General features: G+C 39.8%; 3 protein-coding genes across 4 annotated transcripts; 2 read left to right on the top strand and 1 right to left on the bottom strand.

Annotated features, from left to right (window-relative positions):
* Positions 1-163: 163 nt before the first annotated feature.
* On the top strand, positions 164-5,660 carry pgm3 (phosphoglucomutase 3). The gene is made up of 13 exons (XM_034899601.1): positions 164-250; positions 1,290-1,498; positions 1,809-1,993; positions 2,172-2,239; positions 2,374-2,507; positions 2,633-2,828; positions 3,176-3,333; positions 3,419-3,502; positions 3,583-3,681; positions 3,871-3,990; positions 4,114-4,236; positions 4,723-4,896; positions 4,978-5,660. The coding sequence occupies exons 1-13, from the start codon at positions 217-219 to the stop codon at positions 5,065-5,067; spliced, it is 1,674 nt and encodes a 557-aa protein (XP_034755492.1). The 5' UTR covers positions 164-216; the 3' UTR covers positions 5,068-5,660.
* On the bottom strand, positions 5,531-9,629 carry ngs (notochord granular surface). Of its 2 annotated transcripts, none has more exons than XM_034899608.1 (11): positions 9,195-9,629; positions 8,795-8,960; positions 8,405-8,551; positions 8,111-8,230; positions 7,887-7,982; positions 7,323-7,457; positions 7,066-7,176; positions 6,869-6,979; positions 6,613-6,737; positions 6,210-6,473; positions 5,531-6,095 (listed from the first exon to the last, which is right to left on the bottom strand). In XM_034899608.1, the coding sequence occupies exons 1-11, from the start codon at positions 9,389-9,391 to the stop codon at positions 6,002-6,004; spliced, it is 1,566 nt and encodes a 521-aa protein (XP_034755499.1). In that variant the 5' UTR covers positions 9,392-9,629; the 3' UTR covers positions 5,531-6,001. The 2 variants fall into 2 exon arrangements, with proteins under 2 accessions (XP_034755499.1, XP_034755500.1); XM_034899609.1 differs by having other exon boundaries at positions 5,531-6,090; positions 9,195-9,628.
* Positions 9,630-10,155: 526 nt separating this feature from the next.
* Positions 10,156-17,033, top strand: ccnc (cyclin C). Its single transcript, XM_034899644.1, has 12 exons — positions 10,156-10,306; positions 10,650-10,756; positions 11,032-11,116; positions 11,598-11,667; positions 11,782-11,833; positions 11,954-12,009; positions 13,185-13,220; positions 13,326-13,417; positions 13,528-13,595; positions 13,700-13,779; positions 15,041-15,159; positions 15,379-17,033. Exons 1-12 carry the CDS (start codon positions 10,275-10,277, stop codon positions 15,431-15,433), a joined length of 852 nt encoding a protein of 283 aa, XP_034755535.1. The 5' UTR covers positions 10,156-10,274; the 3' UTR covers positions 15,434-17,033.
* The last annotated feature ends 201 nt before the right edge of the window (positions 17,034-17,234 follow it).

Below are 17,234 nucleotides of genomic sequence, written 5' to 3'. Positions count from 1 at the left end.
GTTTTTGTATTTTAAAAACATGCATGTAACACAATCAAAATAACTAAATACAATTGCAGTTAGAGAGTTGGTTCGGTTGTGGTGTTCAAGGTGTCTAATCACACTAGTGCAGAAAGGCATGCATCGGGAAAAGGCACGCTATGCGTACTTGCGTCACGTGACGTAAACGGAACTGTAGCCACGTCGTCAGTGGGAAGAAGAAACAGGAAGCGTTTCATGACAACACTGCACTGCTCCAGAAAACAAACCAGTAAGTGTAAAAAAAACAAGTTAATGCATTTACATTTATAACGTTAGCTTGGTTGTTATGTTCAGCGCTGGTATCACCGTTTTAGCTATGTGTTAATGTATTTTCCGAAAGTTAATAGGTTGCTCTGTCATTGAATTGATAGGCTGTATTTCAGTTTATTGAGTGTATCTGTTCAGTAGGCGACAGACTGCTGCTGTAATTTGGTGCAAACTTTGCCCTATTCTTGTCCTTTGACGTGTTATATGACAGCTTGGTCCAGGGCTGGGCGTTGTTTTCAGAATGCATTTCAAAAAACCTTTAAATATGTTTTATTAATCTCTGTTTTAATAAAAAGATAGTAGTTTACATTTGCTCAGACTCGATGCTACAACATCAACATACTTCTTTGTGCAGTAATAATAGTGATTTATTAATGATAAACCTGTAATATGAAGATATAAATGGGACAGGAATCATTCTGCTGCATAATAAATACTTTTGCTTTAGTTACTTAATCTTCCTGTTGTCCTCCGGTCAAATTTGACTCCTTTAAAAATATGTCTGTATCTGAAATATGTAATTCTATTTAACCAAATTTCCACAAAAAATGGATTGGATTCCATACAACACTCTTTGCAAATACATTTGATCACTTTCATTCCTGACTAAATTCCTCTGTATGTTCCTGTGATCTTGACTCTCAGTCAAAATAATTAATAATTTCTGCCTTTTTAACTCAAATATTAGGTATTATTCTATATAAATGAGTTATTGACCATGAATTCCAAAACGTACTGTAAAACTAGTGGTAGTAGGTTATTGAAAACTAAAAAAAAGTCTGAAAAAGAGACAAAAATGTCAAATTGTTGTCTGTTTTTGACCCGGGAGGACAACACAAGGGTTAAGGTTCATTTTGGTGATAATAGTCAACTTCTGGACTGTAAATAAACCTTTTGTTGATTGAATTTTATTTTTGTATTGGACAAAATACTTGGACTACAATACTTCTTCCTCCACTGACTGATTTGTGTGTTTGTTATGTCTTCATAATGTGTCTCAGTTATGCCACAGTTTAAGGAAGTATCAACGCAGTCTGGTCTGCACCCCAAGCCTGCAGGGTTGGTTTTGCAGTATGGTACAGCTGGTTTCAGGACCAATGCCAAACAGCTGGACCACATCATGTTCAGGATGGGACTGCTGGCCACTCTCCGCTCCAAAAAGACCAAATCCACCATCGGAGTCATGGTCACCGCATCACACAACCCTGAGGTGAGAAAGGCAATCTGAAATATTAATTTCTCTTTGCATCTTGCCATAGTTACGATTTAGTATGTATTCTGTGTCGACATGTTAGATGATTGGTTGTATTTTCTAGTCATAACCTTGTTCTTTTTGTCCCCATAATATTATTTTCTTGTCATATTTGTAATAGAAGATTGACACGTTCCACCTCTCCCTTTCTTTTAGCTAATTTAATGTGATCCCATAGGTTTAAACAACTCTATAAACACAACATAATCATAATCCTCCCCACCAACTTCTTCCTGTCGTCTTTCTCTACATAACCACCCTCATGCAGGAGGACAACGGGGTGAAACTGGTTGACCCCATGGGAGAGATGGTGACGCCGACGTGGGAGGGCTACGCCACCCAGCTGGCCAATGCTGAGCAGGAAGTTTTGCTCACTGCTCTGCAGGACATCATAGAGAAGGAGGCAATACACATGAGCCAGGAAGCTAACGTGTTTGTGGGCAAGGACACCAGGTATATGATCTTAAGACATTTCTTGTTTTTATTTTATAAATACACCCCTACCACCCAGACAACATGCACTTTTATGACTTTTCATGCCTTTTGGTATTACCGATTTCTAATTTGACTGTAATAGCAAACAATTTCACGCACAAAAGACTAAACAATATGTTACTATATTTAACTATAGGAGCAGCAGTGCCAGTCTGTCACAGGCGGTACTGGATGGAGTATCTGCACTCGGTGGTCACAGCAAAGGTGGGGTAAATTAAACTTGTATACCCTAATGCCTATTTATTTTGTTTACTTAGATAGTTTTATTCATTTTCATAGCCTTTGTCTTCTCCTCTTGCTTTAATCTGCCTTCTGACTCTCTTATATGATTGCATCAGACTACGGTTTGGTGACCACCCCCCAACTCCACTACATGGTGTGCTGTCAGAACACACAGTGTAAATACGGAGAAGCCACAGTGGAAGGATACTATAAGAAACTCTCCCAAGCTTTCATTCAGCTCACAAAAAATGTAAGAAACTAGGAGGTATCATGTGTTCTCATGAATTCATATAAGCCCTGTACATTTTATTGGGTTTGTGTGGATGTGTTATTTTTGCTCCTTTCTCTCTTCTTCCATCTTTGTCTCTCTGGTAGGCGTCCAACTGCACAGACGACCAGAAACACCTCACTGTGGACGGCGCTAATGGTATTGGGGCCCTAAAGGTGCGTGAGATGGAGAGGTACCTCAAAAAGGAGCTGCATATATCGCTGTTCAACGACGGCAGTGAAGGAAAGCTCAACCACCAGTGTGGGGCTGACTTTGTCAAAGTGCAGCAAAAACCTCCAACAGGTTTGACTTCACTTTTTAAACTTGTCAGAAGAAGCAACATAAGTTTTGATGCAGATGGAAATGATTTGTCTCAAAAGGAAAATACTTTGAAATAGTATAGTTTACAGTGACAACCAAAACAGTATATACTATATACTGTACATGACCACAAGATAGAGATTGTCAATTAGCAAATTGCCAACATAATGACTGTTTTTTGACATCTGTGCAAATTTCTGTTTTCCTATAAATGTAGTTTTTTTTTGAGAAGTGCTAAAAGAAAACTTGAACATTAGAAAAACAAGTGCTGATTTAAATTTAACACTTCCATCTTGCATCTCTCTCCTCTTCTGTCTCTCTGTGTGAAGGCATGAAGATGAACCCAGGAGAGCGTTGCTGTTCTTTTGATGGTGACGCTGACCGAATCATTTACTACTACACTGACTCTGAAGGAAAATTTCACCTGCTGGATGGAGACAAAATTGCTACTCTCATCAGCACATTCCTTAAAGAGCTGCTCACACAGGTGTGCTCTCAACTACAAACCCGACAAAAAGAATTAGGCACGTGCATGCAAACCTGTAGTAAATTGTTTTCTTCTGTTCACACAGGCTGGTCTGGACTTGGAGATAGCAGTGGTGCAAACTGCTTATGCTAACGGAAGCTCAACAAACTATTTGGAAGACACAATGAAGGTGAGAAAACACAAGTGTGGTTCTGTTTATTTATATATATATTGTATAAGAGTCAGGTCAAACATGAGCATGTGATTTAGGTGAAAGTGAGGTGTACTAAAACTGGAGTGAAGCACCTTCATCATGCGGCCCAGGAGTTTGATATTGGTGTGTACTTCGAGGCCAACGGTCATGGAACTGTGAGTAGATCAGACACACTTCAGACAGATCACATCTGAGGCACCAACCATCACATATCTTGCATAATAATAAAGACATTGATTTCTGTGACAGTGTTGTAGTATGTCTGATGTGATTAATGGATTGGTATTATAAATCTGAACATTATGCAATGTGTTGAGGCCTGGGACATAATGTGTTGCGTTTAGGTGTTGTTCAGCAAAGAAGCTGAAGAGAAGATCCAGCAGCTAGCTGAGAACTCCAACATCAATGACGAGAGGAAGAGAGCAGCTCTCCTGCTGCAGAACACTGTCAACGTCATCAACCAGGTACACACACACGCACACACACACACACACGCACATTTCACTGAACCATTAAAGCAAACACATCATTATTATTATACTAACTCACAGTTCTGATGTGTTACTTTGTGGTTTTATCTTCTAAAGACTGTAGGTGATGCCATTTCTGACATGCTGCTGATCGAAGCCATATTAGCCATCAAGGGTATGACTGTCCAGCAGTGGGACGCCATCTACAGTGACCTGCCAAACAGGCAGCTCAAAGTTAAGGTACTCATTCATTTATGTATTACAAGGTATACCATTTCTGATAAATAATCCTGTGGGGAAATAGTTTTTCTTTGCCCCTTTAAAAGAAAAAGGAAATATGATGTGTAAAACATAGTGTACCTAGATAAATGAGTAGGCCTCAGGTCTAAAAAAACAGCAGTTTTTCATTTACAGTAATCATGAGCAAGGAATTCGGCTTGTCTGGTTTTGACCACCAGCATGTCTTACCCAAAGAGTGACAGAAAATATGAGTCCTTTAATTCCATCAAGGCCTTTATTATCAATAAAAAGTACTTCAATTTGATATACTTGTGACTGCAGTAACCCGAGACCTGGTAGGGTGTCAGTGTCTTGCCCAAGAATACCGTCAGACTCCAAATTTAACTTTAATTAATACTCCTACCAGTGCCACTTCAACTTCCACACAAATATATTGTGCACAAGCATTTATAGACATCTTTATTTGTGCTTAATTTATTTCTGTAGGTGTCGGACCGCAGGGTGATAGACACAACAGACGCAGAGAGACGGGCAGTGAGCCCGGCAGGACTGCAGGAGGCCATCAACAGTTTAGTGAAGAACTACAGAGAGGCTCGCTCCTTTGTGAGACCCTCCGGCACCGAGGATGTGGTGAGAGTTTACGCCGAGGCAGAAACACAGGTGAGAATTTATTTTTGGTCCTCTTTTGGACATTTGTCTGTCCTTTTGCTTTTATTCTCTGATACATTGTTTTTGTTTTAGGAGAGCGCTGATGCTCTGGCACATGACGTCAGCCTTGCGGTTTATCGTCTCGCTGGGGGAGTGGGGGGTGAACCCAAACCATTGCACTAGAAACACATACACACAATCATACAACATCGACTAATCAATAGGTGCTTTTTGAATGCAATCTCAGTTTACAGCAGCATACTCTAAAGTTGTAATTTGTCAAAATTGCTTCATTTCAGTGAGAGGCCAAATTATTTTGTACTGTTAATTGCACTCTAGTTCTCTATTTCTTTGTATTTGTCAATGATTGTAAATATATGGGATGCACTGGGGAGGGGGTGCAATGAATTGACTTTATTCTACTTTAAGTAATGCTGGCCAGTTATAATATCTCCATCTGGCTGCCAGTAAATGATGGGTTTCTGTGTAATATAAACTTGATACATAAACTGTATATACGCCATAACTAAAACTTGTAAAAAATCTACTCCCACACAAATTAAGAAGGTAAGGTAGGTTAAATGGCTTCAATCAACTTTCAGTTATCTTCTAACTTCCTACTAAATGGAATCTTTTTGACCGGTTATTGTAGGTAATTTCTTTGCTATATGAGTGACATTACAAGTTTACATTAGGGGAGTTGTATCAATTGTTCTTCCTTTGAATGTCCATTGGAAAGCCTTTGCTGCTTTGGTTTTAATAAATTATGGAAAATATTGTGTGTGTCCTTTTAGATTAAAATGAAAACCACACTTATAATTGCTTGCTTTTTATTTTGTTACTTTGAAAGGCGTGTTTTCCACACGCAGGAGGATTAAAAGAGCAGAAAGGCAGTGTGAGGCTGACAGGGAGTGCACACAGTGTGTAGCTTCCATAATGTAAAGTTGCCTTGGAGGTTGAACACAATCCTTGAAATAGGCACATGTTGCATGAGTTTTCTTTTCAATTCAATATATTAAATTCTAGGATTTTCAAAGCACTGGAAAAATGAGAATAACATGAGGTGCAACGTTGTTGCATAGCACATCGTTAGTGAGATTTGGGGTTGATAAACGTGCTATTCTTCATCTGTGTCATCTGCTGCTCGAGAAATATTGAAGGTGCTCTCCTGTGTGTCGCTCTCATGAGTGTCCTCATCTTTCTTAACTGTTCTGGGATGAAAGTGGTGGGGAAATAAGAGGTTTTTAATGTGTCAGTAAAAGATGATTGAGAACAAATCATAAATGTTAGGCGATGGAAATTCTGTGCCAAAATCGCCCTTTTACCTGATGAGGACAGTCTTCCTCTCAGTCATCTCAGTGGCCTTCTCCTTCTCTTTACCCTCTGTCTGGGTGTCTGATGAGGCCACCTCCACTTGCGCGGCCCCCGCAGCTTTCTCCGCCCTGTAATTGTCACCTGGGGCTTCATTTAGCTTTGAAGTAGCTGCAGGGGTTGAGCTACCAGAGGCTGAGGTGAGACGCAGGCCTCCAGTCAGAGACAGGTTTTGGACCATGGTGCTCAGACGGCTCTCTTCCCCCTCGATCAGCTTCCTGAAACAAATAAACAGAGGGGAGTAAATGCTGAATACTAAATGAACAATACCCTGTTTGTCTTATATTTCTACTTAATGTAAAACAGTCAGGTTTACATGCTGTGGAAATGGCATGAGTGTTTTTTTTTTGTGTTCACCTGTAAGTGGTGATCTCAATCTCCAGAGCCATCTTTACATTTAGCAGGTCCTGGTATTCCCGTAGCAGCAGGGCGATCTTTTCCTTGGTTACTTTTAGATCCAGCTTAATGGCTTCGATACGCTCCTGGCGCAATAGAATACAAAAGAATTGCTCTATTTAAAAAAGTTTCTAGCCAGAGCATGACTAGAAAACGTCTTTATATTCATTTGAAAAACTCTAATATGTATCCTGCAATGGTACATCCTGTCAATCACCTCCAAGTCCTCCTCCTCCTTCTTGTATTTTTCTGCTGCATCGCGAATCCGAGCCTCCAAATACTCGTTCCTCGTCTTCACTGCTTCCAATTCACGTTCCTTGTTGAGAAGCTATACACCCACATACACACACACAACTGTTTTATGCTAAGAAGTGGTAGTAGTGACCCTGAACAAAAACAGAAAATCGTACTCACTTCCTTCTTATAGCCTGCGATTTCCTCTCTCAGATTTCGAGCGCTTTGAAGGTGTTTGGTGGAGGCGCTGCTCAGGTCCTGAAACTTTGACTTGTACCAAGTGTCCATTCCCTTAGAGAAGAGCAGACAGTGTCTATAACCCAAACACACTAATGATCTCGTGTCAGGAATGTTAACGACATCCATGTGTTTGTCACGGTTCCATCATGGGGTTAAAGACTGGAGGAGTTAAAGTGAACATCAATGTTGCACATTACCTGCAAGTTTTTGGCGGCAATGCTGTCATATTGAGACTGAATCTGTCTGAGAGCGGAGGAGAGGTCCGGCAGGCCAAATACCAGGTCCACCTTGCTGGTTGCTGAATAGATCTGTTGCATCAACTCCTCAATTTCCTTTCAGTGGAACACAAACAACCAGAGTCAGAAGAATAGTGAAATATGCAGCACTAAAACAGTGTGGTCTGTATTGCAAAATAAGTTTAAAATACTGGTCTGTTTTTAGAAATACATGGAAACAGTATTTGCTCTTTGTTAGGAATATGGAAACATTTATTTATGTTATAAAGGAAGGTTCACGCAACCACTGCACCAACTGTTAGTCACATTGTTTCCCAACATGAACCCATCACACCATGCTGATAACTGCCATGTTTTCATCCTTACTTAGTCTATCCAGCAACAGGTCTCCATTAAAGTATAACCAGTCATTGCAATAATTACCAGCCCATTAAACAATTGATAATAAAATGAAAGGCAATCCAGCCACCAGCCGCTGACTACTATACATAGTATGCAGTGAATGGAGAGTAAAACATATATTACCTCCTTGTGAACTCTCTGCAGGAAGGCAAGCTTAACTTTTAGGTTTTCCAGCTGTGTTTCCAGGGCTATCCGTGCTGACGTTGCTTTATCCACATCCTGGGACATTGAACCATAAGGTTTAAATGGTTTAGTGGGAAAAAAGCAACATTCTGTTGATAAGTCTTGTATTAACTTAAAGCAGTGAATTCTCATAACATCATTCAAAGTTGTGAAAAGTTTCTTACAGGACGGAGATTCTCAATGTCATGCTCCGTCTTTTTCCGGGAATCCACAGCCTCGGTGTATTTTGCCTTCAGCTTGTCCAAGTGACTCAACATCGTCTCCTTGGCTGCCAAAGAGCTATCCTGCACAGATGAGATAAACAATGATCAAACAGTTGTTCAATGGAAAAGATTCAGCAGATAATAGGGTGAAAAGGAGCACCACTGTTGCCACATTAGTGAACCATACCTGGCTTTTATATTAGTCACAACAGACCATGATCTAAAAATGTTGCCATGAGATATGACCTCCCTCACCCTCTGGACTTTCATTTTCTCAGCGTCCCTGTTGAGCTCTTTCAGCTGAGACTCGTAGAGCTGCCTAAGGCCTGGTCTGACATGGCGGCTCTTCAGGGCCTCAACCTCAGCCTCCAGATGCTTGTTTTTTGACTCCAGGGTTCTCACCTACAAGAAGAAATACAGGATAAACAGATCTTCCTGATGATTACAAGCTAAAAGTTCAAAAACAAAGTAATAATTACAGTACGTGTTTTTTTTTTCATGTAAGCCAGTTGTTTTTTTGTTATAACGTTTTATGTAGGTTATGGGCTAAAGAGAATACATTAAAATGATGATTTGTGTGACATTTTAGGACATTTTAGGACATTTATGTACAAATGTGTGTCTGTGTGCAATTGGTCCTCTTGCCTTTTCAATATACGCTGCCAGGCGGTCGTTGAGGGCCACCATCTCCTGCCTTTCAGTGGTGCGAGTCGTCATAAAGGCATGGTTCTCTGCTGAAGCTACATCCAAGTCCAGTTTTGGCCCGAGTTCCATGGACATACCAAAGCACAGTGTTCCCATACGCACACTGCTGTAGACAGGACCAGAAAAGACAGATTAATCATTTTTCTTTCCTTCATTTTGACACATCTACACCCATTCATGCTTATTGGCCATGCACTACACTGTTAAAGCTGCATTGAAAACATGAAAACTGATCATAAATGGAGCCGATTTACATGATTTAGGATTCAGGGATTTAATTTAGATTTAGACTTAGACTTAGACTAGATAGACTTGATCAACATTATGACAGGTGACTCGCCTGGTGATGCGAGCCTTATTGGAGATGGCTCTGTGCCCCATCGCCCCACCACTGCGGGTGAAGCTGGCCGACCGGTGGCGGGTGTCCCTGCGGCTGGGAGAGGGACTGGACACCCGGAGCTGGTAAGCAGGAGGGACTGCCAAGTCGCCCTCGAAATGCCGGCGGTATGAAGACATCCTCTCTGGACTGCGGCTCATATTGACACTCCTGTAACTTCTACAACTTCAACTGTGGACTGTAAACTGGCCGCTCACACCTTTAGGTCTGGTAGGGACTATATACCACCAACCCTTCCCTAAACACTACAGAGGAATGTTGAACCTTCCCAACACAAGGGTGAATGTCCCGACAAACATCTGTCAAGGTTACGTCAATTAACTTAGCCTATGCGGTTAAGTATATTAATTTTAAACTGATGACATATATCTGTTGGGAATGTCTGTGCCCACATTAACTGCACATACTTCTGTACATTTATTCATAATGTTGCGTTGTGTGGTGTTTTGCTATTTAGATACTATACTATATTTGTTGTTATGACTCTGTCATCGTGACAACCATCTGTATATTATGTTCATTGTACTTATCTGTGTAAATTCTATTAATAGTAATACCCCCCTGTATATTATATTCAGTACATATCCAGCTGTAAATTTTGTTCACAGTACTACTTATCTATATATTATATTCATAGAACAAATCTATCCGTTAAATTCTGTTTATAATAGTATTCATCTCTATATTTATTCAGTACATATCCATGTCCTGCACTTATGGAACCATTGTATATCCTGAATTTGCTCCTATTGCACTTCTGGTTAGACCCAAACTGCATTTCGTTGCCTAATACTTGTACCTGTGTAATGACAAAAAAGTTGAATCTAATTTAATCTAACACAGTATTTCTTTTGACGTTCTAAGGTGGAACTAAAATTCCGGAACCATTCCATTACATTTTCTATCCTTCCCCGGGACGGTTTTGATGTCACTCCAGTGTCTGCACTTTGCCAGTGCTAGCCGCTTCTTTGTAGTAAAGTTTTATCATTATAAAGTGTTCTTCTCTACCTCAGCTGCTACAAGATGGCGGGAAACTTTTGGCAAAGTTCTCATTAGTAAGTTTTTATTAGAAATTGGAAATGTTACGTCTTTCTTTTGTAAATCACCGTCTGTGTTTCAAGGCCTAGCGTTAGCGCTAACACAGTTTCTCCCGAACTGTTGCTACGATATGAAAGAGCTCTTTAAATAAAGACAGAAAGCAAACTTAATAAAGAGAAATGCTTAATTAAACTAGCTTCTAGTTATATTGTTCATGCTTTGCGACAGAAGTATAGAAGGCTACATGTAACGTAATGTTGATAGTGTTGTGCTCCCCGCTAGTTTGGTTGATGTCATTTTGAATAACCAACGTAACTCTGACTATATTAAACTAATATTTTTGTATTTTATTCGTCAAAGTCTGCAGTGGGTTCTCGACAAACAGGACCTGATGAAAGAGCGCCAGAAGGATCTGAAGTTTCTCTCAGAAGAGGAGTACTGGAAGCTGCAGATTTTCTTTGCAAATGGTTAATTTGTGTAACAACATTTAATAGTCTGAGATCTGTACTCGTTTACAACTTCTTAGATTGCATTGAATAACACATCATCATATATATGCTACCTGTACAGTCCTACTGAAATATATTAGATTGTATTTTCTACTCTAGTATAGAATGTATCAGTATTGAAGTCCCTTTTTTTATTATTTGATTCTGTGTACTTATGGTTATTATTCACAACCCAACAATACTTTAAACTAGCAAATGAAGTTTTATTTTCTGTCTTTTTCTGTCTCTTTCAGTGATCCAGGCTTTGGGGGAACACCTGAAGCTGCGACAGCAGGTCATTGCTACCGCAACTGTTTACTTCAAACGCTTCTATGCCAGGTAAAGGGTGGATATTAGATATATTAAAAAGTGATATTAGAATACATTTCATGTGGGACCTTGGGTATAGTAATGTAGTAGCTGTAATACAGCTGCACTACATTTGGCTCACTTGTCTGACATTTGTATTTTCTCTGAATAAGTGATTAAGTTTGACTGCTATTGTTTTGTCTGAACCCATATTACCCACCTCGAGTTTTGAGTAGAATATCAGATAAGTACACTAGTATCATTGTCTAAAATATATCTCAATAATGTTTCAAGCTTTTGAAGCAATACTGTTATGATATGTCATACTGGCAATTTACCATAGCCTGAGGTAAAACCTAGAGCTACTGCACATCTTTCTCTTTTTTACGTTGGTGAACAACATATTTGTTGCTCTGAGCAGTTTGGTATGATCTTCATCCTCACCTTATTTCCATCGCATTTATTTTGAGCCTTGTCCAAAGCTGATACATCTTTATTCTCATGTTTTTAGGTATTCCCTGAAAAGTATAGACCCAGTGCTCATGGCTCCTACCTGTGTCTTCCTGGCTTCTAAAGTTGAGGTATGGACATTTCTTTGGTATTAGTAAGGAATACATTTTACACTTGTAAAGTAGTAGCTCCTTTATATGTACGCTGTTTATCCAATCCAAGCTCAAACTTTTATGTCCTTTCAGGAATTTGGAGTTGTGTCCAATACCAGGCTGATCTCGGCAGCAACATCTGTGTGTAAGTTGCAATGTTGAGTAACACATAAGAAGTAGTAGTAGTATTCGTTGTACAAATCTCTCAAATTGTGTTTCTTCGGTAGTTTAGACAGTATAATTGTGTTTTGTTTTTCTCTATCAGTGAAAACAAGATTTTCCTATGCCTTTCCAAAGGAGTTCCCTTACAGAATGAATCATGTAAGTAAAAGGCCTGTGGAACAATTTACATTCTGTTATTATCCTGAGTGACTTGCACAGAGTGCAACATAAAAACTAGCGTTGGAAATAACATTCATCAGTAACTGCAGTAACATGATGAACAGAAGTCCTAACACTGACACACAAAGACAGGTGACTAATTGAGAGTGTTTAAATGTGTTGTTTGTGTATAGGGATGCGCGTGACACTAAGTTTGAGCGAGGTTCAGACTTGAAAAGAGGGCTTGAGGTCGTCGGGCCAGGCAGAGTTGAAAGTGATGTGTTTCGGCTTGAAACTAAGAAAAGAAAGACTGTAGTTTAAGTGCAGTGCACCCAAGCCAACACAGAACCACTCAACCAACTGTATGTTAGTGGATCAGCTACGCTATTAATCAACCACCTGATTGTTTTCCTACTTCCTCCGCAAAGTATTTTATGCACTGCCGTGCTACGTTACGGCATACCAAGAGCCCCTTACGCTGTATCATAGTGTTGCCACGTCAGTGTCTGTCAACGCGTGAGATTCCACAACTAATGTTCGCAAAGCTCCGATAAAAATCTTGTTGTTGTGGGAGATGGTTTAGACCACGGCATTAGTTCTGCGCAGCATTTCTCACTGTGGTGTTCACCGTCAGTATTTTATTTATCCAGCATCGGCACCCAGTTGCAAGGACGTCACGGGGGGCTGTTCAGACACGCTGCCTGTCTGAAAGCTGTGTAAACTATTATTTATAGTGAGCCACCACGGAGCGAGGGAGTGGTTCACACAGCAGAGAATGACTTAGTGGGCTACTGCAACTCCTACACATCATTTTTCATGTCCAACCTGCGGTCATAGTAATAGTGATGGTGGCACGGGGAACAATGGGCAACTTAATGATAACAGCTGTAGTGTTTGTTGAAGGTATTAAAAGCATTTGTGATTATGAAATCGCAATGGTAAAAATAACTAAGAGCAAAATGTAGATTACGCTCTATTTACATTACATATTTATTGTTGCATACTATAACAGAAACATAAACTACCAAAAGATTTCTTCTAATTGAGTGTGAAGGATTATTTTTAACCTGACAAGGGTATATTTTACACAGGAAGTATATGCCAGTGGCCTCAAACAGGTTCAGTTCCACTGGTCTAATGTATGATGAAAACCATTCTAATTTGTGTCTTTACAGATATTAGAATGTGAGTTCTACCTTCTGGAGTTGATGGTGAGTGGAGAGAGCTTTGCATCATTGCTATTGGACTGTAGGCTGTTTTTTGCCCAATTTGATGCATGCTTGGATAACTTATTGTTGATATAATCTTTTTTCCAGGACTGCTGCCTGATAGTGTACCACCCCTACAGACCACTGTTGCAGTATGTGCAGGATATGGGACAGGAAGACATGCTGCTGCCCCTGGCCTGGTACGACACTGTCTCTTTATTCATACATCTCTTTTGACAACCACAAATGCTAGATTTAGCTGTTGCTGGTAGGTTTACTCAGTGCCTGTGCTGTTATCTTTCTGAACAAGGCGAATAGTGAATGACACATACAGGACGGATCTGTGTCTGCTCTACCCTCCATTCATGATTGCCCTGGGTAAGATTTGTCCCCATGTATTCCCATTGCAGCTATTTAATGTAGTTAATGACTTGAAACATGAAGTATTAGATGCAACATGATCAGCTCTCTTCCTCCCACAGCCTGTCTTCATGTTGCCTGCGTGGTACAGCAGAAAGATGCCCGGCAGTGGTTTGCAGAGCTCTCTGTTGACATGGACAAAGTAAGAACGGCTCCATTTTTTTTTTACATGTTTTGCTGCCTTAAAAGGTAACGGTAGCACACTGTTACCCTTTCACTTTCAAGGCAGCACAGTGCTGTGTTAGTCATCTTCTAGTTCTCTAGTTGATGATCTTCATGGGTAGTCTGCCTTATAGCTGCATCCAGCCTGAGAGCTGAGCTAACTGGTCTCCCGGAAGAAACAACAGGTGTTGTCAAATCAGGGGAGGAATGCCGGCAGTAGGGCTGGGACGATGTGCTCTTGTCCCGATTCGATTCTTTCCTAATACGTGCGTGCCCATTACATTTGTTTGGCGATTTTTGTTTAATGTGATTCTAGAGACAATATATCATGAGGCATTTCTAAAAACTAATTTTCTAAAAAAGAATGCACATCAACACATTTATTTCATTTGTAAAAAAAAGTCAACAACATGTATTTTCTGCTTTCGATCTGTTTTGCTGGAAACTAAATAAATAAAAAATACAAATAGAAAATTTTAAAAATTGTCTATAAAAAAAGCACGATATATATACGGTTTTCAATTCTTATTTTTCCTCCCTAGCATGCAGTCTGCGTTCAGTACAATAGGTAACGTTTATCTGTGTAATGGGTTTGAACATTAAGCTGCAGTGTTTTTGTTCCATTGCCTGTTGCTTTTGTGCATTTTGTGCCCACAGTCTGGTTTCTTGCTGTCTGTGTTTTCTGTGTGTGTGTTTGTCACAAAGATTGCAAACACTTAATTGCGTAAGCCCAAAACACACAGTCAGACAGACACAGACTGATCATATAATGTATCCACTTCCACTTGTATAGCTATTTTAACATGAGAAAAGTTGCATAATGTTGGAATCTGTCTATGATCTGCTCTATGAACTGTTGAATTAAAGAAACAGTGAGGTGACACTGATCACTATATCTCTGAATGTCCTGTTTGAGCAATGGAAGCCATGCTAACCAGTTTTGTCCATCTGGGGCTAAATACAAACAACAAGGGGAGTATTATGTAGGCTTGTAGATTTGGATTTAAAATGTGTTTAAAGAAATTATCAAATGGTCTGACTTTGCCCCTCTGAATTTGGAATGGAACTACACTAACTTTTTTATAAACATTATTGTACAATATATCTATCTATCTATCTATCTATCTATCTATCTATCTATCTATCTAGGAAGAGAACCCATTTTACATTTTGACTATTTTGTATTAAACAGATGTAGATCCACGGTAGTTAACTTCTGTTTTTGTGTGTTTTCTGTGAAGATCCTGGAGATCATCCGTGTGATTCTAAAGCTCTATGACCAGTGGAAAAACTTTGATGACAGAAAGGAGATAGCTGCCGTTCTCAACAAGATGCCAAAGCCCAAACCTCCTCCTAACAGGTAAACCTGACCCTGTATAACCCTGCCCTCATATACAGTACATACTGTACATTTTATTTTATCTGTCTTCTTCAAGAAAAATATACAATAAAGTATAGTAAACAACAACATAAAGCCGCATTGACCTGGTGTCATAGTGACATAACTATATTGTCAAACGGGACATTTGTATTATATCTCAATGAGCTATATGTAATTATTTCTTATATCTGTCTACAGTGAAAGTGACCAGAGCTCCAATGGAAACCAAAGCAACTCCTACAGCCAGTCCTAGCGTGGCGTCTATATTTCCGTGGGAATCCATATATTTAATTTTAAAATGTCACACAGCACAACCTTTTGTGACGTTAGCTTGGGGGGGGGGGGGTCCTTTATCTACGCCCAGCAAGCTCTCGAGAGCCACATCTTCACTTTTCGCCTTCGGTGATCAATATGGGTTCATGGATTCAGCGAGCAGCCACTGAAATGCCTGCAGTGAGCAGCCAATCTGTGACAACAGTTTTGTCTTCTCAATGCAGTTCTGTACTCTGCTTCAGACTTAAAATGAACTCATAACTGATGAACATTTGGGGGTAAGGAGAGGGGAGCTGGGAATGTGGGAACACTGATAAAACCAATGTGGTGGTTTAATAGAAACCTGCTTTAAGGTCATTGTGATGATCCTGACATCCTTGAACAGCCCAGAGGAGCAAGTCCTTTCATGTGGAGCTCCGTGGGATTCGAGAAAACTTGATCACAAGGTTTGTGTGTTGTGTGTGTGTGTGTTCGTTCCTCAGGGACTATAATAGTCTGTAAAATGGTTAGATCCTGTGCAGATCTGATTGGATACCACCCTGTGTAACTGTGATGTGATCGGATACCTCTGCCCTGCGAGGTCTCTGCTGGTTGATCATGAACCATGGCAGGATAAAGCCCAGGAGAAGTTCCTTGTTAGGGTAGATAATAACTCTTTGAATCCAAGAATTTACTGTTTTGAATCATGACAACTTCACCTCCTCCATTCCATTCCCTCTTTCCTTTTGTAGATAGCCATATAATTCTATTCATTTGTTTTATCTTACATGTTTTGGTTTAATTATGGAAACTTAAATTGGAAATTTTCATTTGTTCTGCTTTAGTTGTAGAATAATGTGTTGCATAAAGCTATATTTTGTAAATATTTTGTTTTTGAATTGTCAAAGAATGGCTTTTTGGACTAAACGTAAACCACAATCGTTCTAGATTTGTCTGCAAACTTTTGGTTGTATATTATTTTCAATCTATCGTCTGCCATCTATTTAATTGCTGAATTGTGACAATATATTTGTGTCCAAACTTTTGACTGGTACTCTATACCTGTAGATGTCTCTATATTTTTGTGATCTAATACAGTGGGAGTTGTGTGTGTGTGTGGCTGTACTCTAAACAAGGTGCTTTAAAGCCTTACAAAATGAAAGCTGCTGGGTACAGAGAGAACCCTTTATAAAAGCACATTGTCCAGTTCAGTCAAATTGTAAAATGTAATTTAGGGCTGGATGTTGTATTGCTTTGATGCATCTTCATTTGTTCACCTCATTTTGTCGCTATTGGAAGAACAACTAACAAGGCACAAAAACATGGTGTTAAATGGCCACTAGACATCACTTGGCCTCAGAGAAGCCACGGAGGCAGGTTGGATGCAGCCTTGTTCTGCCTTTGCCGCCGGGCAGTTTCCTCCCTTCCAGCAGCTCCATCTGTTACATGACATGTTCTCATGAATGGGCGTGAGACTGTAGAGGGCTTCACCCAACCTAAATAATCCTACTAGTCCTGGTAAAAACGTTTTCCACAATTGATTTATTACTTGAAAGTCTGTTTATCAGTTTTGGAGGATCATTTATGGTAATAAAAATGTATAGTGTGCATAACCAAGTGGTGTTATTTAAGCTGGGCCTTGGGGAATCTACCAGCATGTTACAAAAGTCTCATTGAGTCCCATTACCTAACGTCAATGGCGCTGTAGTAGGACCCCTACTGGCCAAAACAAAAAATAGCCTAAGATAACCCATTACATATCAGTTTTATATAAAGTCTATATGTTTAATAACCGAGGTGTT

This window comes from Etheostoma cragini, chromosome 18 (assembly GCF_013103735.1).
Source record: "Etheostoma cragini isolate CJK2018 chromosome 18, CSU_Ecrag_1.0, whole genome shotgun sequence".
Classification (NCBI taxonomy): domain Eukaryota; kingdom Metazoa; phylum Chordata; class Actinopteri; order Perciformes; family Percidae; genus Etheostoma; species Etheostoma cragini.
This window is presented reverse-complemented; position numbering and strand designations above follow the sequence as displayed.